Source organism: Solea solea, chromosome 11, assembly GCF_958295425.1.
Source record: "Solea solea chromosome 11, fSolSol10.1, whole genome shotgun sequence".
In the NCBI taxonomy this organism is placed as follows: Eukaryota; Metazoa; Chordata; class Actinopteri; order Pleuronectiformes; family Soleidae; genus Solea; species Solea solea.
In genome coordinates, this window is record NC_081144.1 from 8123017 (window position 1) to 8147822 (window position 24806).

Sequence of the window (24806 nt, forward strand, 5' to 3'; positions counted from 1 at the left end):
AGGTTATTGATGGTGTCTCTTTCGCCGTCGTGTCAGCTGATGCTGTAGTGTGACATATAGTGTGTATGCAGCGCGTGGAAACAATGATGTCCACATTTACAAGGGGCCTTCCTTATTGCTTTAAAGGGTATTGTGGGAAGAGGAGTGTGTTGGATGTGAACAACACAGCTCCAGCCCTTCACAAACAAGCTGCTTTGTTCAGCTGGATACACACTGTAAGCTCCTGGTACAGTAGCAAGTCTCAGATTAGTCCTTTTCAAAGCCAGGGCAGCATCAGCTGCATGCAGGGTTACACACTGAAATGTACACTGAGTAATTGCCAGTGAAAAGCTTAAATCTTATTTGGGTGATGCATCCCAAATCTGTTTGGGTCCGCTGACTGGCTGTGGTTAATCTGCTTGGTGAGGACTTATTCTGTCTAATGTTCGTCCCGTCCAGTCTGCAAAGCTAAAGAATGCAAAAATAAGCACTTTACCACCTGGTTATGAAACACAAAAGTGCATTTATCGTAATGTGGGGATAAAAAATATGCAGGTAGAAGGTTTTGTGATTTTTCTTTTGCTTGATTATCACGTTTTTCTGGTGGTTCCCTTTCTTGCTTTCCCCCCCTCTTCACAGTATATGCTCTCATTGTGCTCGGTGTGCTTGTAGATCTTTTGGTTATGGCGCTAAAGCGAGTAAGATGAACGACAACACTTTAATAACGTCAGACTTCATGTTTTCCACAACACTGACCTCTTTGTCTTCTGCTCCCTGCAATTTCTATTTCCTCTGCTCTCTGCTCTTCTTTATCCCCCAGTACTCAATCTCACCCTGTGCATGTGTGTGTGTGTATGGCAGACAGGTGGCTGCTGGGGAGTTACAGTGACCTGGAACAGTCTGCAAAATGTCTTTTCATCATTTTCACATTTTCCTTTCCTCTTTACTCAGGTCGTGTCCTTTCTGCTGCTTCTCATTCTTCTGTCCGTCTCTCCACTGCTAAGAAATATTAGCATATCATTGCCATAAGGAGCTTCTAGCTTCACAATTAATGGGTTTTTAATGGTTCCCCGGGCCTCGCCATTATGTGTTCGGGCTTCTTAACCTAATCCAGTGGGATATATAGGTAGCAGCCAAGCTACTTATGCTGGACCCAGAGGTGTATTGAAACCAGTGGGGAGGCAGAGCCAGAATGTATTTAAAGAGGAGCTCATGGCTTTATTTAAAACCCCGAAGAAAGTTTATTTGTTTAACAGCCTTGGGGACTGGAGTGAGTGCAGGGGGGGGACTATCGTCCTTTTAAGAGGTGAAGTAATTGTCCACTAAGGTTTCAAGTGTATGGGTGTGAGCATACGTTCGGTTAATTACCTCCTGTTCTAGAGAAAATATGTACAACTTCTGAGTTTAAATACTCGAGGCCACCAAATGAGCCAAAATCAGTTCAATCTTTTGAACTGCTGCTGTGGACTAAAGTGAAATAAACACGACACATAACAGGCTGAGATCAAGTTTGAACTCGCAGGGATTTATTGTTACATATTGCATTTATATTTATGCACTCAGCTTGTCCTTAAGAGGAAGGTGTTAAAGGTTTATGGCCTGCTGTCGGTTCAGATAAATGTGGCTCAAGTAAATTCAGAAGTAGCTGCAGTTTATCTCCTGACACTGTCCACTCACCTCCTGTTGCTTCTATTTATCCTCTAAATTTCATCAGTGGCAAATGAGTCTGCAGACAAATAATCCACCGTGGAAAATGTGTTTGTGTGTTTTGTCTGTCTTAAAGGGACACTTAATTGGCTTATTTAAGTATATAGAAACTTATTTCACAAAAACTTTAACCACCTCCAGACTCTGCCCATATTCACTCTTAGGGAAACTCACAGTGATCCAGTTTGAGAAATCCAATTGTGGACTGAAGAATAAATGAGTAAAGGTCAAACTAAGTGGCCAAGCAGCTAACAAGCCAGCACACCACGGTGAACACCTGAGTGGAGAGCAGCCAGAAAAGCTCTTTCCTCATTACACTTTCTGTCGATGGAAAGAAGATTAAAAACGACAAAACACTGTGTCTCCTCAGCTTGTGCACTCTTTCCTCAACATGATTCACTTAGGCCTTTAATGTAATGCATGTTATACAGAGGAGGTTGTGGTGTTACTGTTCTTGCTCCCCCTTTCTTTTCTCTCTCTCTTTCTCTGCGTATGTCCATGCCAGCAAGCCAATACAGTAATGGCACTCTTCCATTATACAGTTCTAGCACTACTCGGCTCTGCTTGACCCGATTCTATTCAGTTAGTATCGGCTTAGCTCGCTTGGAACCTTGCCAGAGCCGGTACCAAAAACCAGCACGAGGTACCAGGTACTAAGCAAAAAAAGCCTAGTAGTGCTATAACTGTATAATGGAAAATCCCCGTACTGTAAATGCTGATGTAAGCTCTATGTGTCCGTGTCCAGGTAATGGCCTGTAGCAGTACCATGGCCCGGGGCCTGCTGGAGGAGAAATGCCACCTTAACTAGCTCATTAGCCTGCCTCACATCATTTCTCTCTCTTCACTTCACAGAGGGCAATGAGAACACACTGTTTTCACACTGCTCGTGTCCTTCCAAGCTCTCGAGATGGAGCACGTAGTTTGTTTTGGGAAATACCTCCATGTTCTCGCGCTCTCGCTGCTATTTTATCACAATTGTTCATTCAGTCTGCCTTTGAGAAATAGCCGATGAGTCTGGAAATGACTGCGCTTCATTGTGCTCTTGGTGAGATGGCACTGAACTCATCTTTTAATCAAGCCTGATCTAGCTGACTGATTGGCCCTATTGTTCAGCGTGTAGGCTATTGAAGTCTGTCTTCTGTATTTACGCAGACACCTGTGCACACACAGCGGTGCACACTGTTACACAAACTCACAGGTTCATTACACCACTTCTTCTGTTGATTGGGGAGTTGTGTGATGTCGACGTGGGACAGAGGCAACATAGTTCGTGCTGTACTCTGCAGCTGCCCGACATTTCTCTGTTCTACATTAGAGATGGAGGGATTGAAAGACAGCAGCATAGAAACAATAGCACTTAAATTGCATTTTATTAAAAACTCAACCACTTTACACGCAAGGCCTCTGTTACTCTGGTGGCTGCATTCACTTCTTGGCTGCTTTTGACTGACATGAGATGTTGGTTTAGTGGGGCCTGTGAACACAATGGACGTACAGCAATACACACACAAACATACTTGACATACAGGCCCTGTTCATACTTGTTTACGTTGAATGATCCAACAAAAGAACAGCTTTATGAAGAGGTGTGAATGCACTGATTACTCACTGAAATCCAGTTGAACAAATTGAACTAATCTAACATTTGTAAAAGATTCCCACATATAAAGAGTTTTTGTTTTGTTCTGGATATGCCTGTCATCCACATTACCTAGTCCCAAAAACCGAGAAGGTTACGACGCTGGATATTTTTTTGTTTGAAAACTATTGCTTTTTAGTTTCGATAGGCAAAACAGACCTTTGGAAAGAATGACGCAGTTACTGGTTCTTATCAGCCGCTACTTGAATTCTCTGTGAATTAAAAACTCCACACTTACTTTAGGGAATCATCTTCCTGTTAATGCTGGCATGTACATTCCCATTGTATATGAATGGTCACATGTTAGAGGTGCTTAGGCTGTGCTAAAATGCTCACAGATTATTTATATCTGAAAACACTGTTTTTAAATGAAAACATGTGTGGATGTCTGTCTACATTGCATGTTATTGTTTACTGAGTATTTGGCATGTCCATACAGCAGAGAAATGAGACTTGAGACAGTCTAGTGCTGTGTGTGTGTGTGAACTGGTATAAAACCACCTTCACCTTTGATTGGATCACCCGTGATGCACATCAATGCCAGGCATGAATGGGGCTCCACAAACACACACATATAAATGATGAGTGTGTCCAGTCAGGCTGGTGGAATATCCCCAGGCGCAGGCACATCCCAGAGCCTTTGTTCTGGCTATGTTTTCTTATTGATAAGGCAGTTTTTTTTAAATACAGCACACTACAGTACATGCACAGACTAGCTGTAGAGCTGACTGACATTTTTAAATTACATGCCCATTATGTGGACAGTATTATTTTTCTCTCCGTGTTTGGTCTCCTTGGTACAGTCAGTGTCGTCAGCTGGCCAGCGCCGGTCAGCATTGCCTGTTTGACTAAAAACAGCCCAAGTCCCGTCCCTACAGTCTGACCCTCCTTTGTCTTCCTTTCACTGATTGACTGTGTAAGAGAAACGTCCATGCTCATGCATGTCATGTGCATTGCCTCACCACATCCACCATATCCTGTGTTTATAGCTTTAATGTAGCGGCTCAGACTTGAGACTGTCTGTGACTCATAATGACTTATTGTACCGCTCCTAGAAGAGCCATTAAGAAGCATGACCGCGGGCAAAGCACAGAGGCCTCTGCGTGTCTGCACTCTTAACAGGTATCAGACAGCATTACAGGTTCCCACAAGAAGTGGATTAGACAGCCCACACTCATCTCCTCAAGGTAAACACATCTTTCCCTTCTATCCGTGTCAGCATCAGTCCACTGTGCTCCACTTCAGAATTTGTCGAGGATCACTGGGAATATGAAACACTCATGTGCTGTCGGTTCAGTTTAAGAAGTAACTCACTCCGGTCTGTTCTTTTGACCCTGCTGTGCAGTAAAGAGAAATAAATCATTGTTGGCTTGCTCCTTATTTACTCTCAGTAATGAAGTCATGCAGTGACCCTAAAACCCGGCACAGGGACTGGTTGAATAAAGATATTTCTATGTTTGGCACCATTATATGTATAAACAGGGTTGGTTATCGTGCCAAAGGAGGTGCCTACTTGGCCAGTACCTTTTCCGTTTTCTACAAAAACGCAGACAAAAGTGTCCTCACCAACCAAATATGTCAGCTGTGACCAATCACAGGGCTCTTGTAGCCGCCTCTACTCATATCCACTATATACTGGTGTGAATCCCTAGATAAGTGCTGGCCAGAATAGCTTCAGTCCTTTTATGAGCTTTTATGAGTCAAAACAAGAACAGGGTGCATGCTGGGTTTTTTTTTTCCTCTCACAGTCTTAGCTCATGTCCTCTCCTTCATTAAAACCACTGTTTATTTCAGGCAAGTTAAGTAAGCTGTCTTCTCTTTTTTTTCCTTCACTGCTTTGTTAGCTCTGTGTCTGCAGTCTGCTCGCTTAATGACAGCCTCGCTTTCCCTGCAAGTGATTGTGCGTGCGCACGTTTGTGAGCTAGCGTGCACATGTCTTTGTTTCCCCCAATTTTACTGCGGAAGAAGGCTGTCTTGACTCCAGCGGGCTCATATTTTAGGGACTACCAACCTACGTTAGGGCAACTCGGCTAAGTATAGTTAACATGTATGAGCGTGGATTCACACGGAGGCCTCTCTCCTCGGGCACACTCTGTCACAGACCTGTCAGGCCTCTCTGAAACCCCTCACAGCGTAGCTCTCGTCTGTCAACAGACAGCAGCCTATGCACACAGGAACAGACACGCATGTACACACACACACGTATGCAAATATCTGGCTGTAGTAAACACTCAGAAGATTGTGATTAGACTTAATTGAACTTCACTTCACCACAAAGGGTTAAATACAAATGCAAGAATGCCAATACTATATAAAAATAAAACGGAAATATAAAGTATGTTTAAAAGATATTTGTACGCAGGAAATATACAGTCACATACACGTACTACACCGGTTGATAGAGACTTTATTTCAGAGGTGTCTGGTCTTTGTTTCATCTCATGAACTTTGAAATATGTTGGACATTAAAATGTTTGCCTTCATTTCCTCAGACAACCAGCTCAGACTTAGGCAAATACCAAAGTTGTTGTTTAATTCGAGAACGACAGCTGTCCAGGGCAGACTGACGTGAACAAACACCCTGTGACAAAGTCTGACATTTAATATGCTTCATCTGTATGTCTGTGACGTCTTCCCAATAAACTAGACTGAACCAGATCCAAGAAACACAAACATACATTTAACGCCTTTAAAAACTGCCCATCCACATGTGATCTAGTTAACTGTAGTGATTCTAGTAATTTCTGTTGTCTAATAAAATACTGAGGGGCCGAACATTTCCCAGTTACACTCTGTGTCTTGCGTCTCTCTCTCTGCATGAATCAACAAATTAGCTGCTGGATGATCAAAGGCATAATGCAAATGCGAAAATTCCATGCTTTAATTAACTTTAATTGGTACATTTTTATACCTTAGTTACTATTTGTTGGCCGCTGTATTACATCTATAGGCCTTATTAAATCCCTGGGGATCATTTAGTCCCGTCTAAGGCCTTGTTCGGACACTAATCCAAGTTTGTTTTTAGGCTTAAATTGGATCCAGATTGCTTTTATTAGCTCTGGATGGCAAAAATACTTGTGAAATGGTTGCATTTCCTTTTGTCAAATCTGATCCAAACCACATTAAGACATGAAATGCAATTTACAGATGCATCGTAGTCTGGAAGCTCTATGTCTTGGCAACGCTCCACGCAACAACAGTATCAAATTCAGAGTAGTTACACTTTGGGAGGTTTAATAATGGGACCCACAATGCATTGTTGCAAAGGTTGACGCCACTCCAGTCATAGTGTTTGAGCTGATGCTTCCGTTGTGTGCATGAATTGGTGGCGACATAGTTGAGTAACTCTAAAGGGCGAGCTCACAACACAACATACAACTTTGTGGCCTAATAACATCATGATGTTAAACTAGGTCTTAATGTAATTCTTGTTCATTTCACACTGATCTCATCGTGAAAGGCTGTCATGAACGTGTGGAGCATTGCTGCCGTAAATGATAATGTTATGTATTCCAGAGGTCAATCAGCTGTCGCGCTGCATTAAAGGACAGGTGATTGATTTGACCAAAACATTATCGATAGCTGCTCCCCACCGAGACACGCCTCTCTATACCCCAGTCTCTTTAGGTGTCAACCGTCTGCGCGTGTGGTGGGTTACAGGGCAAGCTAGCGGTCACGGGCGCTCAGTCATCCGGGGAACTGTGGGAGGCAGCTGCACCCTGCAGGGGGGGCGGCCTGGGGTGAGGTAGGCCGAGGCTCAAGAGGAGGATGAGTGGGTAGGCAACAGAGGAGGGAGGAAGGGATAGACAGGATCTCCGTCCATGTCTGTCTGCTGGCTGCAGGCGACGTGTCAGCTGGGCCTGTTCCCCAGACCCCCATCTCACCACCCCCATCTTGCCATCCCAGTCTCTCTCCCTAAATCAGTGATGGACGGATAGTTTTGAGAAGGAGGAGGAGGCACATGGCCAGTTAGTTCCACCCCACAGCAGGTCTGCTTTATTGGGCTTTCATTGGGGATTATTGTTATTGAATTACAGAGGGCCTCCCTTTAGACCAATCTTTGGCAGGAAGTAGGGACAGCAGGCCTTCACATGACTGCTGATGTGTGACCACCGTCCCCTCCCATCCTCCAACTCTGCTCCAGCTCCGTGGCATCAGCGCCAGCCCCAAGATAAGATACACGCCGTTTGGATCCCTTACACATGCACACAGACACAATTGTAGACGCGGGCAGGCTCACACATTAAAATGGAAAAGGAATGCACCATTTATAGTTGTTTGCCTTTAGGCTGGCATTACCCAAGCATTAAGAGAGTTTGTATAAATAAATGGAAAGTGTGAGGCAGACAGATGAGTGTTTAAAGAGGGTCAGATGTGGGGAGTTCTGAGTGGGAGGGGCTCTTACGTTGCCATACTGCCGCCTGTCTGTTCACCCCAGTCCATCCCATCATTATTGCCCTCTGGACTCTGCATTCCTCACAGCCATTCTCTTAACGCCTGCGCCTCTGTCTGGCCTCAACGCCCCTCCACCTCAGAATGTAAACACATGTGTTCAGTGGTGGGGCACAGACCCGGAGACACCCAAGAGACTGAAAACCATTTACGCATGTATGAGTGTTTACACACACACATGCACGCACACCGACATGTTGTGTGTGAGATTATTTCAGATTATGATTCCCTATTGTGCTGCACCCTCAGGATTACAGTAGGTGATCCCTGGCTTTGCCAATGTGTGAGACCTCATATACACATGCACTGCAGATTAGACGGTGTCATTTTATGATGAATCAGGAGAACTGGTTGATGTCATGAAACTATTACGGCTCAGACATCAGACTGTTTTCCGAGCAATGACGTTGAGCCGATTACTGTGAGGTAATCTGGTTAAAGGCAAACTGTTGGCTAAATCTTAGGGATTAACTTTATCAACCAGGAAATAGTCCATGATACCTTTTCTGCCCCTGTAACATCTATATCCTCTGAAGAGTATTGGTCACCTATGACCTCAAATGCCCCCACCCCACTCACCCATTTCCCCTGTGGCTTTACACCTGCATGAAAGAGCATATGACATCTCTGTATACACACAAACAATACCATTTTCTCTGTTTGTTTTGTACAATAACCCACATTAATAGACCAATCCTATGTTGTTCTGTAATTTTAGTTGTGCAGGAAGCACACTGGCACCCATTAGTTTCCCTTACCTCTTTCAGGTACAGTGGGATTTTCTGTACCCAGCAGAAAGTGATCCTCTGAACATTGTTCTGCCTGGCCCCTATATTGTTGCACGACCGTGTGAGCTATGTACACACTGTTCCTCTTGCCATCTGCTGTTTTTTTTCTTTTTTTTTGTTCTCTTGTCTCATACTTTCCTCTTCCAGATGTAACTGTGAATCAAGTGCAAAACTGTTGTCCTCATGGCTCATTTTTAGTACACTGCAACCTTTCCGTTGCAACTGTCCCTTCAGGGAGGGTGTGTGTCTGTGTGTGCTTCAAGGGTACATTCACTGGTCGCCCCCTCTACAGAGAAAATACCTCCTTGTGTCTGACAAAAAACCGTTAACTAACCAAACACCCAACTGTTCTCCTCCCCCCCTCCTCCTCTTTCTCCTTGTAGTTACTTCCCACATATGGACACAGTTTTTTAGTCTCCTCATTGTAAGGGAAACAAAGAGTGTGAGCAGTGGTCAGGGAGGGGGGGGGGGTTAGAAATGTAGACGCAATATATCAACATGCTATGAATCCTTCCCACAAGGCCTCTATGCCCCGCCCCCTTTGCATTCAATAATGGAAAAAAACAAGCCACCACGTTTTTGTTGACCCAAACATTTATGTGGCTTTTACAGTAAGAAGAACAAGGAGGGGAGACGTGGAGAGAAAGGGAGAAAGAAAAAAGAAAAAAGACGTGTTTTTCCACAAAGAGACAGAAAGCCTAGTTGTGGGATAACAGGAAGCCAGAGAGTTATGGGGGATCTGGACTGAGGAACCAAAACATGGAGCCGTCTGGCCGGAGTCTGTGGTCAGCTCATGAAAAAAGAGAATATGGGGAAGGCATGCATTGTGATGTGTGATGTGGGTCTTACAGCTTAGTTTCTTTTGCTAGTTTAAGACAAAAAAAAAAAGAACACTGTTCCTGATCTGCCAACTTGTGTTAGGGTTAAAATCAAGGTGTCAATCACGGTAAGGCAAACAATTACAATTTGAAAGCATAAATGTGTGAAAGTATAAACATTTCCTGTTAGGGTAGTGATCTCATCCGGAATACGGCCTGGTGGTGATTGAGCAAAAATTGAGAGAAAATGATAGTATACTATAACACGCTTCCTTTGGGGATTTCACTGTCATTTTCTACGCTTTTTTGGCAGTTGATTTTTGGTGTAACAAAACCTTCTACGGCCCCCGCTGAAAAATGCCAGACATTACCTCAGAAAAGTGGATTTTTACAGGGGGAAATAGCTAATCCCTCAGGTAATATGGGCATGAATCCGTCAGGCCCAGACAGCAGGAAAGATCACGTTTGCTCCCTCTCACAGCTGCAGACACAGCGGAGGTAGTAGCCTCTCACTTCTGTAGCTGTACTGAGATTGTGGAACAGAAAGGAGAAAGGGGAAGAGCTGTCCCTGTGTTCTCCGACTCTCACTGCAGCTCAAGGCGAGAAGGGCGTGTGTATGAGTGTGGCAGCTGTGTTGTTTGAGCACGGAAGAATAAAGGCTCTCGGGTTGTTCGTTTAAGTCCTTGCGGTTGTGCGCTTCTGCAAATAAAGAGAGAGCGAGACGCCTGTTTGTACAAACTTTGCATAAAGGAGCAGGGATACTCGCACTCTTTTGCTGCCTCCCGTGAAACTCCTTGAAATATGTACCGATCAACCACAGCATCATATTGTCTCCTCCACGATTATGAAATTGTTCATGCCCAGTTTCTTCACCACACACACTCTCTGCTCGGCTGCTGACCGACACTAATGTCTAGTGTCTGTTGGAAACCTCACTCACCACTCTGAGCTGTAGGCGGATGGGGAGAGGTCCGTTTACCACGCACACCTCAACTAACTTGGACCACCCTGTTTGCACAAAGAAGACGTGGTTGATTGTGATATTTTTCGTCTTTATTTGACCCTCATGGTCTCAGTTATAAGCATCGTCATCATAAACATTATCATGATGGAAAGAAAAGATGTTTTGCTGGACCACGCACCTACAGTAAAGTTAAATGTAGTGTTGGACGTCATTTAAGTGACGTTCATCAGAGTATACTGTAGCTGTGTTCTTTGTGACAGGAGACAGGGAACTACAGCGATTGGAGCATAATAATCTATTCTATTTCCCAAAAGTGTCTTAAATGGAACTATGAATTATCTCTGCTTATGTTAATGTGACACTCAGTAATGTATGCTGCTGAGTTATTAGTAGTAATAGTATAATAGTAGTTTGACCATGATGCACAACCTTCATGGTATAACCGTACGAGACAAATGGGGAAGCAAAGTGTCTAATGAACACAACTGTGTGGACGGAGCTGGAAAGTGTCATGTTACCATTGACTGGGGTATGAGCTGCACTTCTACATGGTAAATGGACTGTGGATTGTGGCCTGTTTAGGATGGGTGTGTAAATTCAAATTTTAGTTGTACGTGAAAATTCCCGTGTTGTTTTTAATATAAAATATTTAAAATATCGCCGCTCCTCCGATGTCCCCACCCTATTTGCCACATGGCACTGTGTGTTTCGGTGTCCTGACATGTCTGGCTGGTCATCATGGTCCAGCAAATGAGCAGGAAAAGTGCCAACACGGTGCTTCTGTTTAACCATTCATCCCTGCTCCGCACCCCGTTTGCATATGTGAGAGGGAAGCAGAGACTTTGCAGTGTGATGGAGGTGTGTATTGACCCAGCAAGGTGATGAGGATGGAATACTAATAGGGTTAATAGAATTAATGGCGCTGCCACCCTTGGTTGGGAAGGAGTGTCAGGCATCTTGCTTGCTGTTTGCAAGCAGATTGCTTTCTGCTTGCGGTAGCTACACTCTGACTCTGACTCGGACTGCGTGGCTGTCTCCAGATCTCATTGTGTCGACATCGTTCCCTTAAACTCGTCATTCTCCCTCCCTTTCCCTACACTGCATTTTTCTATTCCTCCCACATTCTCCCTTCAAATAGCTAAAAGCTGCTTTAATAATGCACCTCGGTGGCAAACGTCCTTTGTTCGTTCAGCTATTGATTTTATAAAGTGGTTGTGATCTATACGTCTTTATATTCTGTGTGTCCTTGCAGGATGCCTGATTTGTGCGTGTGTGTGTGTGTCTGTTTATGATTCGGTTGCTGCTCCTTAGGCAGGCAGAATCTGTGTAATAATGGAAGGTTGACATTTAAAGCGGTGTATTTAGTGCCACTGAATTAGCATACTTTAACTGGTTGGTCTATTCCTTTTGGAGAGAGGCAGACATTAAATCCTGACACAAGATTGGTGGGCAATTTTAAAGAGCTTTAGTGAAGATTCATAGACTAAAAAATGTGCTGGCATCACACACAAATACACACACAGTGTGTACACACACACAGTGTGTACACACACACACACACACACACAGGCACGTTCTTCTCCAGCTTCTCTGTCTCTGTCACACGCCTCCTTTTTCAGCTTACCCTGACCTGAGTGTATGCTGCTCCTCTATTCTGCATACACAGCAGTTTCCCCCTCCTGCTCCTGCTGCTGCTTCAGAGCATGTGTGTGAGTTATGAGGGGATGCGAGGGAATAGGGAAGCTGGCGTGTGTGTGTGTCTGAGTGTTTGGGGGATGAAGGAAGATTCTCTGTCACCAACACATGTCTCTACTGATGAGTATCTCTGATCCCCCTGGTCTACAGGAAGACGCAGGCCTGTTGCTGCTTTGCATGTTAGGTGTAATGTGGAAGTGGAGATACACAGCTCGGTACAGTTCCCTGTGTGTACACGGGCTCCCGATCAGACGCTGTGTCTGTTTCATGTGCTGCTGTTGTTGGTAGTAAATGTCACAATATGTGACTTATAGAAATATGGAGAACACAAGACCGTACGTCGTTACTTCAAAGTGTTTTCCAATTAGCAGACCAATGAATCAAGGCCTTGTTAGCCGCTCTCACAAAGAGCAAATATGCCTGAAAAAAATCATTAGCGTCTTTTATGTGCAGACGGCATAATACATGCTTGCTTGGACATACAGTGCCTTCCAGACTGGACGCGTAATTGTCTGCGAGACCCCTGGCACAGCAGAATTCCTTTACGTAGAGTCAATCTATCCTTTTAATTGAATTAGATATTTGCAAAGATATTTAATACGTAAGTGCATTGATCTCATTTGAGAGAAAAACGGGGCCACACTGACATTGATATACATAGTATTTCAGTACTAGTCATTTTTATTCCATGAAGAAAAATACATTTACTTGTCTGATGGTGGTATTTCAAACCCTGTCAATATTGTTTTCCATTATTTCGGAGCCAATTTCTTCACAGTGTATTAGGATTGTTCATGATTATTTGTCACTTTCTGTAACAGATTTGCCTCTAATCTGTGACAAGATGATAGCAAGGTTTTAAACTAATGGCAGCCCATAGTGATATTCATTACCAAGTTATTGCCAAGATATAACTACATTGTATTACTGTGATATTACCTCATTATGACTTTAGAAATGACATGGTATTACCCTAATATTACTCCTCTATTCAAAGAGGATTATCCCACCTCTACCATGTTGTTACTGTACTGTAATGTGAAGTGTCTCCCTTCAAATATGAAATCAACCACATGTCATTTCAAAACAGACAATGCAACAGAGAAGGAACACAAAGCAAACGCTGATCCCAAAGGATCAACATCGGTGTTTTAACTGCACCAAAAGCTGTTAAACGGCAAAGATAAATCAGGTTTAGCTGGAGCCATGACCCGACATATCCTGTTTTCAGTCTGGGAGAGAGTTTGTGCTGGAATGCTGTTGTTTCCTGGCAAGTTGATGTTACCACATTTTCTCACTGGGGAAAACCAGCCAGCACAGGAACAACCAAAAAGACAGATGCGAAAAAACGATCAGCGCAATCTCCCATTCTGCTCATCCTGAGGCATAGATGGCCCAAACAGTGGCGATGTCATCACATTTTTTTTTTTTAATATCGCACTGTGCAATTTTACACACACACACACACACACAGACATATTCACATGACACACACTTTCAGTTGATTCCCTGCTGATCCTGTGCCCAAGGGGAGATGAGTTACCATGGCAACCCTTGTCCAGCTCAGGGGTTTTGGCCTGCTTTACTCGTGAGCATGTTGAATGGGGTCAGACAGCACCAGTGCACCCCCTCCCTCCCTCACACGCACACACACACACACACACACACACACACACACACACACACAACGGCTGATTGGATAACCCCTGTCCTGCGTTCTAGACCCCACCCCCACCTCTAACTTTCTTTCTGTTGACCAGTAGAGGTTAAAGGTTTGTGGTGTGGTGTCCTTCTCTCTATTGTCTCCTTGTGGAAAACTAGGAGGAGCTCTAATTATCCAGGAGCTGCTGGAAACTTGGTAGGTCCGCGGTACGAGGAGGTGAAAGGTTGTGACATCCGTCTCTGTGGTGCTATATCTGGTATGGGCTGGTTTTATGGTTGCGGTGTGACTCCATGGAGAGATAGACGTGTGTCCTCAACTGACCACCGAGACCTATCTGTGCTGTTTTATTACCTTAATAATCTGCCTCGCTGCTACACTCAACTCAGCTGACATTTATTATTGTTATAATAATAATGATAATGATAATAATTACAGCAGCAAGAAACAATTGTGAATTTGGGAGGAAATAAATAGTGTACCTGCACTATGCAGTACATTTTTGAGATGAGCAGCAGTAATTAGCTTTTTCTCTGGTACCCCAAGGGAAGGGTGCCAAAGAATGGAACTTTTTTTTTTTTTTTTGGTGCTATTCCTAATGAAAACGCAAAAAAAAATATGGACCGTTCCACTCGGTGGAATCACGGCTTATGTTCCTGTGTCCTCCCACCATTCTGTTACTATTTTTGCTCTCAGATGAGATTTTGGAAATGCTCCTCTGCTCGACGTTCACATGATTACATCAGTTCGTTTTTTCACTCACACGTTTATGCTGCCAATTCTAACAGATCCAGCCGACCAGGGATGCCAGAACTCTGAACTCCCTGTGGTTTTTTTTTTTTTGTCCCTGCCTTTTTGGTGACATTTCCATGTCAAAATGAATTTCCTGCACAATCTCAATCTCCATCTGTCTACACAATTCAAATGATTTTGTGTCATAGCACAAATCCAGAATTGCGAGATCAGCTGTATGGTTTTGAGCTGGTGTCCTCTGCAGCGTCAGCTGTCAATCTGGTTGATTTCCTATATATGGTATATATATATAGATATATATATATATATATACGGTATATATATATAGATATATATATACGGTATATATATATATATATGTATATGTTATGCTCAAATTTCTCTGCACAACTGTTGCACATTGAACGTTTTTTTTTGCCCTAATTTTTTGCCCTAATGTTTCCTGTCAAGATTAATCAAAACTGGCCCTTTTCTGGGTGACGTTTGCACCCTGCATCCACATGCTTGGCTGAAATTGCAGGAATAAGCTTATGTGCAAGGGACCATAATTAAGTGCCGGGTTAGTATATGTTTATAACTCCTCTCTTGATCTCCTCTTATCCTACCTCAACTTTTCCCTGCTCTCTTGTGTCTCGTGTCCTTTGTGATGACTCATTACAGGCCACATGCTTCTGTCTGTAATTGGCCGAGCTCATGTCAAAGAGGACCCACATAAATCTGACCTTGATGAGCACTTATAGACATTCGTCAAAAACACACTCCATTCACCTATGGCAAATACATCCCAGCAATTTCAGCCACAGCGTGAGACATATAGAAAGGTTGCTCAAGCACTCAGATACATTACAGCCGCAAAATGTGGTGATTGAAGTGCTCTTATTATCCCATTTGCTGTGCAGATCCCGCTGGCTATAATCTCATCATATCTCACCTCTACCAGCCAATCTTGTCCCACATTTAAACCTCACAAATCCAGCGGGAGAAACTAAAACAATTTCATCTAATTTGCCCCCTCACCTGAACCTTTTCTCAGATACTTTTTGATTCGCTTATCTTTGAGATCTACTTTGAAGGAGAGAGAAAACAGGAGGTGTGATATTTTCATTTGGTTCAGACTGTTTGACTTTCCTGTAATACCTTGTTGTCAAACAATTATTGTATTGGCTGGGTGGGCTCAGTATCTACTCACATAAAAAACAAAACAAAATGTGTGCTGCATGTGTCATAACAGTGAGTGCTGTACCTTTGAAACATCATTTTCCCTGGAGAGAAGACGCCATTATTAGAAGTCAAGGCCTTTTTTGAAGAGATATATCTCACTATGTGTTAATAAAATAGATTTGTTAAACATAACGGCGAGAGTGTGAGTGTGAACAATCATGGAAGCATGCCTCCTTAGTTAGTTCTGTTCTGTAATATGTTCTCTGTCCCCAACAGGACTAAATAGTTGTCCTCACCAGTGTTGAGGTGTGAATGCTGCTTTTATGTCTTTGTAGCCACAGACTTTGCATTTTGCCACCCTTGATGACATCCCCAATCCAAAAATCTCTTTCTTCAGCCTGGTTCAGCTAATGAAGGAAAACATAATGTGGTGTCAGCCTTGTACTTTATACCAACAGAGCCGTTTTTTCCTCGTTGTTCAAGTCTCAGTGAAGTAGAAACTGTGGCTTCTGCATACTGGAGAACACGACTTTAGAGGACTAAGCAGAAAATCCCCGCTACCACATCCCACATCCCGTTTTTTTTGCTTTCTCTGAACCTTGTTGGCCTGCATCCATCACCAGCGCGCTGGCCACTGTTCAGTTTCTTAATGTGAAGCTAAATATAGGCCTTGCATTGTGCTGCTGTGTTTAATATGTGTGTTCGGGCTGATTAGAGTTGATGCCCTGATCTCATCCCACCACAGACCCCTAATGCATGCCATGGTCTCTGGTTTCTATTTGGATTTTGGGCAAACAAGAGAAAGTGCTGACACAATCACGATTTTAAGGTTTAAGAATTATGTGACCGAGAGATGGAAATATTACGGAGTGAAAATGAATCCAGGATAGAACCATAATAGACATGGCTGTGTTTAATACACAGGGAACCAGTTTAACTGCTTTGCCTTTTCAAAATTCACTATCAACGTAATATCATGGAAAAGCTGGTCATTTAAAAAGTGTTATTACATGTTATTTTTGGACCCAGTCTCCAAACACCTGAGAAAATGTGTTGTAGAGGAGAGGGTTAACTGCTTTGTACATGGAGCGAAGAGGCAAATCAATAGGCTTTATGGTGCCTGGCCAAAAATATGAAAATAATTGCCCCTTGTATTGACTGGCTCGGGTCATTTTAGCAGATATACAGTAGTGCCACCACGGGAGCAGGTTAGGGAGAGAATTACACATGTGAGGAGTGCAGTCTTCTCTTTTGATGCCTGTGTCTGTTTCTTTCATGTGCTTCTCTCCTTCCCCGACCCCCAGTGTTGCCTCTGCCTCTTTTTTGTTGTTGTTTACCAATCCTCCAAATTCTGCATCTATTTTTTCCCCTTAGCTCATGTTCCTCTCCTCCGTCATCACAGACAGACTCCTCCAGCTTCGGTCTGTCCGATGGGAAGTGACACATAGGCAAGCGGGCTAACACGCGCTTTATGGGAGCTTATATTGTGCAACACGAGCGGGAACAAAAGAAACGGTGTGCCGGGGCTGGTGGGAGCCATCACATACACATACACAGCACATTTCTACAAGCCTCTTGCTACTGACACCAGAATTCTTCAGCATGACACCGGTGATGGATTAGATGCATTATCGAGGCGAAGAGAGTCTCTGTGTTTTTTCCCTATGTGTGTGGAAAAAAGCAAGAGAAAGGAGAGGGAGAAACAGAGCGAGAGGGAGAAAGAGAGAGACAAATGCACACACACACACACACACACACACACACTGAATAGCCTGTATCCATTCCACCTGAAGTTAAGAAATACAATGCCACATTTCATGCAGGGTTTTTGAGACACAGATGCGAATAGATAGATATAGTAAGCCTGGTTGCTACACAATATTCTGCCAACTGTCAAATATGACCGTTCATTGTCGACCGCTTTATCCTCCACATGAGGGTCACGTGGCTGCTGAAGCCGATTCCAGGTGACATATAGGGCAGAAGGCAGGGGAACACGCTGGACAGGTCGCCAGTCCATCACAGCTCAAACATATAGAAACAAACACCCATTCACTCTGACGTAATGTATATCCTTAATTATAGCCTTTCCCATTTGCTAATTTTGTTGTGTCATACTGTGTTTTCAGTTAAATTCAGTTAAATTTCAGTTAAAAGGACAAAAGCACTAGTACTGTATTTAGAGAGTGTCCTTTTTTGTGATGAAAGTTGCAATAAAAGCAACCCCTCTGACAAAAGCCGGGGTAGAATGCCAACAAGCCTCACTGCCTCTCAAAATGCTGCCATTAATCTGTCACGTGTCAACTGGACCAAGGTGCCAACCAATCTCCAATCCCTCAACATAAAATCCAAGGCCATTAATGGAGGCCGGGGTTGGTCACGTCAGGTGAATTGGATTGGAATGGACAGCGTTTATCACGGTCACTCTCAGCAGATCCCTCTGACCTGTGTCTTTCTCAGTCAGCCTGACCTCACTAAAGCTCCAGCAGAGCCTCCCCAGTGGTATCAACAAGGAAGGGTCAGTGTGTTGAGGAAAAAGCAAGAAGTCTGGCTGTGTTGTGGTGTGCTGTTGTAGAATTTAATCCAGTGCATGGGATCAGGCAGATAAAGGCAGCGTCTATCACTTCGACACCCAAGACTGTTGAACTGGATTAACACAGATGCGATAGATACTGTAGCTGCAAGATAGGCTACTTAGAGACTTCAGCTTTCACTCTCCACTTGCCTGTTCTCTCTTTCCCTTCAAGCACAGCTGAGATTTGGCCTCAAGACCACAATCTCCCTACAATCCACCCGCATTATTCTATTCTTGGAATGGTGTAGGTGGGAACCCCACAATTTTACATAATCCTATCGCAGTCCGAGGTGCTTGTGCGCCTGACAATGTGGTTGAGTAAAGGTGTGCATGGATACAAGTCTGCTCTCCTACCAAAAATATGGTGGTTAAAAACTGTTAACCCCTCGCATGAATGTGTATTGGCTTTGGCAGCCACCTGTACACGTGTGTCCTGTTTCAGAAACACTAACCTCCCTCAAGGCAAAGGTTTGAAAATAGACCCCCCCCCCCCCCTTTTTTTTTTTTTTACAAATCTGAACAGAAAGCAGCTCTTAGGTAATAGTTAGCAGCTGTGACCATTAAAGGAATAACATGCTTTAAAAATGTTGCGGCTAATGTTGAGCAAACATTTGCAGATAAGCTGTAAAACAGAGGCCAAGTGAGTAAATCAGCAAATCATCCCTTACAATGCTTTCTATTTATATTAGAATGTTTTCCTTTGAAAACGAAACGCTGCGGAACATTTTGCCTGCATACACTAGTACACGACATTAAAAACAATGGTTCATTCGAGCCTTTTCCCTTTCCCTCTATCTCTGAACAGCAACCACGACACACTGAAAACATATTTAATGCACTTTTACCCTGGATTTATTCTGCACTTCTCACTCAGCAAATTGCTTCACACAGACTTGCGTGGTTCGGGGATCCGGTGCCTGGCACTGTGTTCAAAACCAGCAAGACCAAGTGAGAGAAAGAGGGAGAAGGGCAATTTGAATCGGACTTTGGTCAGTCTTCAAACGTTATTCCGGGGTGCTTACATGGTCTGATCAAAAGCACCCCACTGGCACAGGCCCTTGTTGCCACAAGGGGAGGCCTCTGATGCCTCTGCCATGGCTTCCCTGGAGGCTAAATCCCCCCTCACCTACACCCGTCCCTCCCACTTATACCTGTCTGTCTGTCTTCTATCTATCTATCTATCTATCTATCTATCTATCTATCTATCTATCTGTGAGCTATGAAATAACACATACTTATCATTGGTTTAACAAACTGTCTTTCTCAGTCAGTGCAGACAAAAAAAGGTTTATATTTACACTTTTCAACCAAATTATAAATGCTATTATTTAAATTGTACATCCAGGAAATTAAATAATTATTATTTTCATAATAATAGTAACAATAATTCCATCATTATTTGCCACTGTATCTCTCTAGAAGCCCAATTTTTCACACCCAAAACACTGAAAAGAAAACTTGTTTCAGTTAACACTACAAAAACACCTGAAGCTTATATAATTAAACAATAACTGAATGTGTCTGAGTTTTAATAAAAACCAAAAAGCTGATGTAATTGTCACAAAATATTGTGCTAAAGAGAAACAAATTCCAGGGGGGAACTGAAGGTCTGTGATAGAAAACATGGCGGTACATAAATGTGCACAGAAGACAGCGTCATTGTCTGATGTGAGTATTTTGAGTATGAGAAAGCTTTTTTTTTTTCTTTTTTATTTCATATTCAAAGTAAAACTGACGTTTCTTTTCACAAATATGAAGCACACGGTCCCATGGTGCCCCTCGTGTATACCTGTAGTACGTTTCTCAACACTCATCCGTCTTCGCCCCTTTTGCCCTCCTGTTCCTCCCTTTCCTCGGTTGCAGCTCTGGTGATATAAAGAAGTTAGCTAATGGCTGTGGTGTTGAAATGGAGAGCACTGTTAGACCAGGCCAAAGCATGAACAGATCTCTGGGGCACCGGCTATGGATCGGTCCTCCTGAAATAGAGTGGTAGTAATATTGTCACATAGGCTTGAGGGTATGAATCCAACCTGTTAACAGCCTTCTCCTCCAGCCTGATAAATAATGCAGGGTCAAATGGGGCAGCGAGAGGATAGGTTTAAGTACCTGAGAGAGTAGGCTAAAGGTTGAAGGAAAGAGATGCTGAGATTATGGATGTTTTGGACATGAGAGGCATTTACTTAGGTGCCAGATACTGTGGGCTTATAGGGAGTGAGATAAAGAGGCTGTTGTTGACTATTATTTTTGGTTCCCTAATATATTTGCATGGGATTTTTCTTCAACTTTCTCTTTATTTTTTTGTCTCATTCAAACATCCAAAAGTGAGTCGGCCCTGCAAAGAACCTTCCATTCAACTCAGCAACTTCACACACACACACACACACACACACAGATTTCTTTGCCTCCTTGCAATTATGTGGGTGAGTGTTTGTATCTGCAATATGTGTGAATGTGACACGTCGTGCAAGATCCACAGCTACCGCAGAAAAGCAGCTTCTTGATGTGAAAAGCGACTGGCAGTTTGTGTGCACATGGTGGAGTGGCGTGAGCACTCGTGGAGTCCTTGGCTGTCACTAATTTTGATTCAATTTTGTCAGAGCTGAAAGCCTAAGCTGTCGAAAAAGAAGAATATATGACGGCAGCAGAGACTGAGGAGCATGGACAGCGTTGGTGGGAAAACGGAAAGCTATTCATCATTAATTGCTCCAGTTTCTACTGCTTTATCCTTCACATGAGGGTCACGGGGTGGCTGGAGACATAGGGCAAAAGACAGGGGGGGAAACATCCTGGGCAGGTGATAAACAACCGTTTACTCTTACACTCACACTCTATTCTTATGTGGACTGTGGGACGAAACTGGAGAAAACCCTCGTGCACATGGGGCGAACATGCAAACTCCACATAGAAAGGGGTCTTGAGATCTGAACCGGTGACCTTCTTGCTGTGAGGCAACAATGCTGGCCACTACATCACCATGTAGCCCAGCCGTTCGTCTCTAAACACTTTTTGCCCCCCTGATTAAATGTGTTAGGACAGTTAAATGTTTAGCATTCAGCCCAGTTTGTTCTTAAACTTGTTATGCTGTTAAACAGAGTGTTACACCCCTGTCTGGGCAGTACGGGCTTTGTTTCTCTCACTCTGTGTGTGTGTGTGTGTCTGGCCAAATGTGAAATAAGAGGGCTACAGCCAGTGGTGAGAGGCTGTGTGATAGTGATCTGATTCAGATGAATTGCAAGCATACGGTGGGGGTGGATGTGGAGGTCGGGCTATCTTGTGATCCCTGGTGGCAGCCTGCTAAGACACATATCACGGCATGACAGACGCGGTCCTTTGGGTGCGCACACAACAGACGACACAACGCTGGCCTGGCCATGCACCGGCAAGCATACTTGCTAAGGTTCTCCCTTCACACTGCACTGTCAGTGACCAGATGAAGACTGGCACGGACCCCACATCCTGCTTTCTCCTCCTACATATGGTTTTCGCGTATGTGCTCTTTTCAGTGTTTGGATTAGCCTGCCAAGGTCAGACGTGGGTCATCCGTGGAAAGCTCAACCACTTTGAGCTCTGCTCCGTAGCTGTGCCGCCTGCTGTCGTGCACTCAGCTCACCCTCAAGCTTTGAAGGCAAAGCTCGAGGGGCCTCGTGTGAACTTGCATCACATTTCTAATACTTGACTATCCAGCAGTTTGACACACTCTCATGCACACTTGCATATGTACACAACGGCATGTGTGCGTGCATTCGGGCCACATTCCCTCCCACGTGCCCTGTACATCTTCCTTTGACAGACATGTGACCTTGACTTTCCCCTCTCTGATGTTTTATAGAGGGCTCGGCTGCTCTTTGATGCTGTCAGCATCTGAATAGATAGATGAATGTTTGGGCGGAGTGAGGCGGGCGGTGATGGACAGATGATAGAGCCATCAGCTTCCTCTGGTAGACGAAGGTCTAGGGACACGATGTGACATCACAGAGGCGTCTCGCACGCCCCCCCGCATCACAAAACCCAGTAGATTTACGGCTGCGGTTCCATATTCAGCAGTCCGAGTCTGATGAATAAAGAAGAAGCAAGGCTGGCTTTAGCTCACTGGGTCAGTGAGGGTCACGTACGTCATATAAGTCATTAGATCCCCCCCCCCCTTTGCTGCTTTTGCACAGAGGTGGTCTTGGCTTTAAGTTCAAAGCTTTGCTGTGATAATACATCAGTCATCGGGAGAAAGAGGAAAAGAAAACAGAGCTAAGGTTTCACAAAGGTCTAGTAATATCAGCAAATAATTCTTAACAGTTGTTGTAACCTTGTCCTGCACTGAATCACAGAGGGCTGACATTTACCCCATAGCATACACATACTATGGGGTGTGCTGTATACACACAATAACACAATGAGTTGTGCATTTTTTTTAGAGAGTAAGATTGTGTCCCGCTGTTATTCCCAGTTCTTGAATTCCATATTCATACAAGCCTCATGTAGTATATCCTACCTTCTCCATGTAGCTCAGTGATAATGATAAGTTGTTTTGCAAATATTATTTGACCTGCGCTTGTCATCCCTGTCAATCAGTCTGTATCTGTCGTGCTACTCCTGCTGTCATACTGATAGAAATAGCAACCGTTGACACTTGTTTGTTTGTTTTTCTCTGTGTTTTCCACAGATCCGCGCCGACGGGCCTCCTAACGGCGGCGTCCAGTATGAGACAATTACAGTCGTCAAAGACGGCAGCCCCATCCTGAGAGACATGGCCTTCTCCCTTGACCGCAACTACCTCTACGTCATGTCCGAGAGACAGGTAGGCGTTTGAAAAAGCACCTGCACGCAGAGGAGAAAGAATGGTTTAAGTGTGTGTGTGTGTGTGTGTGTGTGCATATGTTTTAAATGTCACCAAAGTGTGTGTGTGTGCTCCTGCGGGGCCCAAGATGGCCCACCTCTCAACATCACCAGCACCACCACCCTCTGTTAGCTATAAATAACCAGGGTGGCACAGCAGGGGACGATGTGACAGCGTTTGATAATGAAGAAGAACAATGAGGGCAGGGAGGAAGAAAGAAATTGAGAGTCAAGGAATAGAGAAGGCACAAATGAGAGAGAGAGAGAGAGAGAGAGAAAGAAAGATGAAGGGCACTTGTCGCCTGTTTGGTTGACTGACTGACTGAGAGGCAGCGGATGGGAGGAGGAGTGATGAGGGAAAGAGGGGACAGCTGGAGGAGCGCGTGACTTAGACAAAAGAGAGACACTACGAGAAAAAGAGAGGCAGAGCGCAAGGTCATCCTTTCCGTTCATATCGAATGAAGTGACACCGCATAGTGAAGCAGGTGGAAAGAGCGCGATAGCAATCAACGCACCTGACATACTAAGTAGGCCGAAAACTTGGTGGAAGGGAAAGCGGCGAGAGTGAAGGAGTGAGGAGAGGAGAGAAAAACGAAAAAGAGTGGATACAGGGGAGCAAGGCAGGACAGCATCCCCAAAGACAGCCAACATGTGAGGCTGTCAGCATGAGGTGATAGATTGCCATCCTCGCTCCTTATCTGTGCTTTTAACACACTCAACAACTGGCTGGCCGGAGTTTACAGGTTAGGGACTGTGGTGGGTGGACGTGGTGTAAAGGAGTTATTTAGATGAAAGTGTCCATGCTTTTTATCCTTTTCGCCATCAAGACATTGCTGTGATGCTGCATATGATTGGTTTCATTTCACTTTAAAGAAAGAAAACCCAGCATTGCTCAGTTTCAGTCAGAGACTCGCCAGAGTAAAAATATTACATTAGTAGCTCAGTAGTTCTGCGAGGGTTATTGTTGATTTGTTTGGCAGACTAAATACCCTCACATTTTTGAATCACTACCAAAATATATCTTATGTATATCTTTGTGCAATGTGCATTTTCATAAATATCTCAAGGGTATTTCAATTCAAATTTGCTTATCTTATCCACAAACCTTGAACTTGCACATGGTGGCGAGATGATGACTCTGCTGCGAGGCATGACATGAATTCCACATATAAAGTTTAGGACTTTGTACTTTGTCTAAAGTCTGTTTCCCGTATTTGACTAAACCCTTTATTCTCTCTTATTCTGTGGATGAAACGGGCTTTTTGATGTCGAGCTCATAACTGCTAGTCATCTGAATGAGAAGTGATGATGGTGAAACTTATTAGTATTCAGTGTGTTGACTTCTCTGTCGTCTCTCTGGGGGTCGGAGAGGATTGCAGCAGACAGACAGACAGAGAGACAGACAGACACAAACACATACTTTTTCTTTTTCATTGCTGTGTCAATTTCATCTTGAATGCTTTGATTTTTCCAGCCTCCAGGCATGGACCTCATCCAATATTATGTATATTATAAGTTTAGATGGAAAGGATTATATGAATGTGCAGCATCCTTGTGTATTCTCTGTGATGACACGAGGATGAATTTAGAATGTACAGTAATTCACACCTGACCTTTATTTTGCTGTTAACCTAGATGTCACCACAAGCTACACTTGAAGTGTAGACATCCAGTACATCACGAGATCCATGTACAGTCTAAAGCGCCGCTCGTTCCCATATGTCTCGCTGAAACAGTCGGAGGCCAAGCACATGTGATGGGAGACGGCTAGAACAAAGGAGGGATGAT

The 24806-nt window shown here is 43.9% G+C and overlaps 1 protein-coding gene across 3 annotated transcripts in view; it reads left to right on the forward strand.

The window, feature by feature from the left end:
* Window positions 1-24806, forward strand: part of plxna2 (plexin A2) — a 163658-nt gene that overhangs the window by 47552 nt on the left and 91300 nt on the right. For all 3 annotated transcript variants that reach the window (XM_058642577.1, XM_058642576.1, XM_058642578.1), the window contains exon 4: window positions 22846-22980. In XM_058642577.1, the coding sequence (XP_058498560.1) occupies window positions 22846-22980 (135 nt within the window). The remainder of the gene's footprint in view (window positions 1-22845; window positions 22981-24806) is intronic.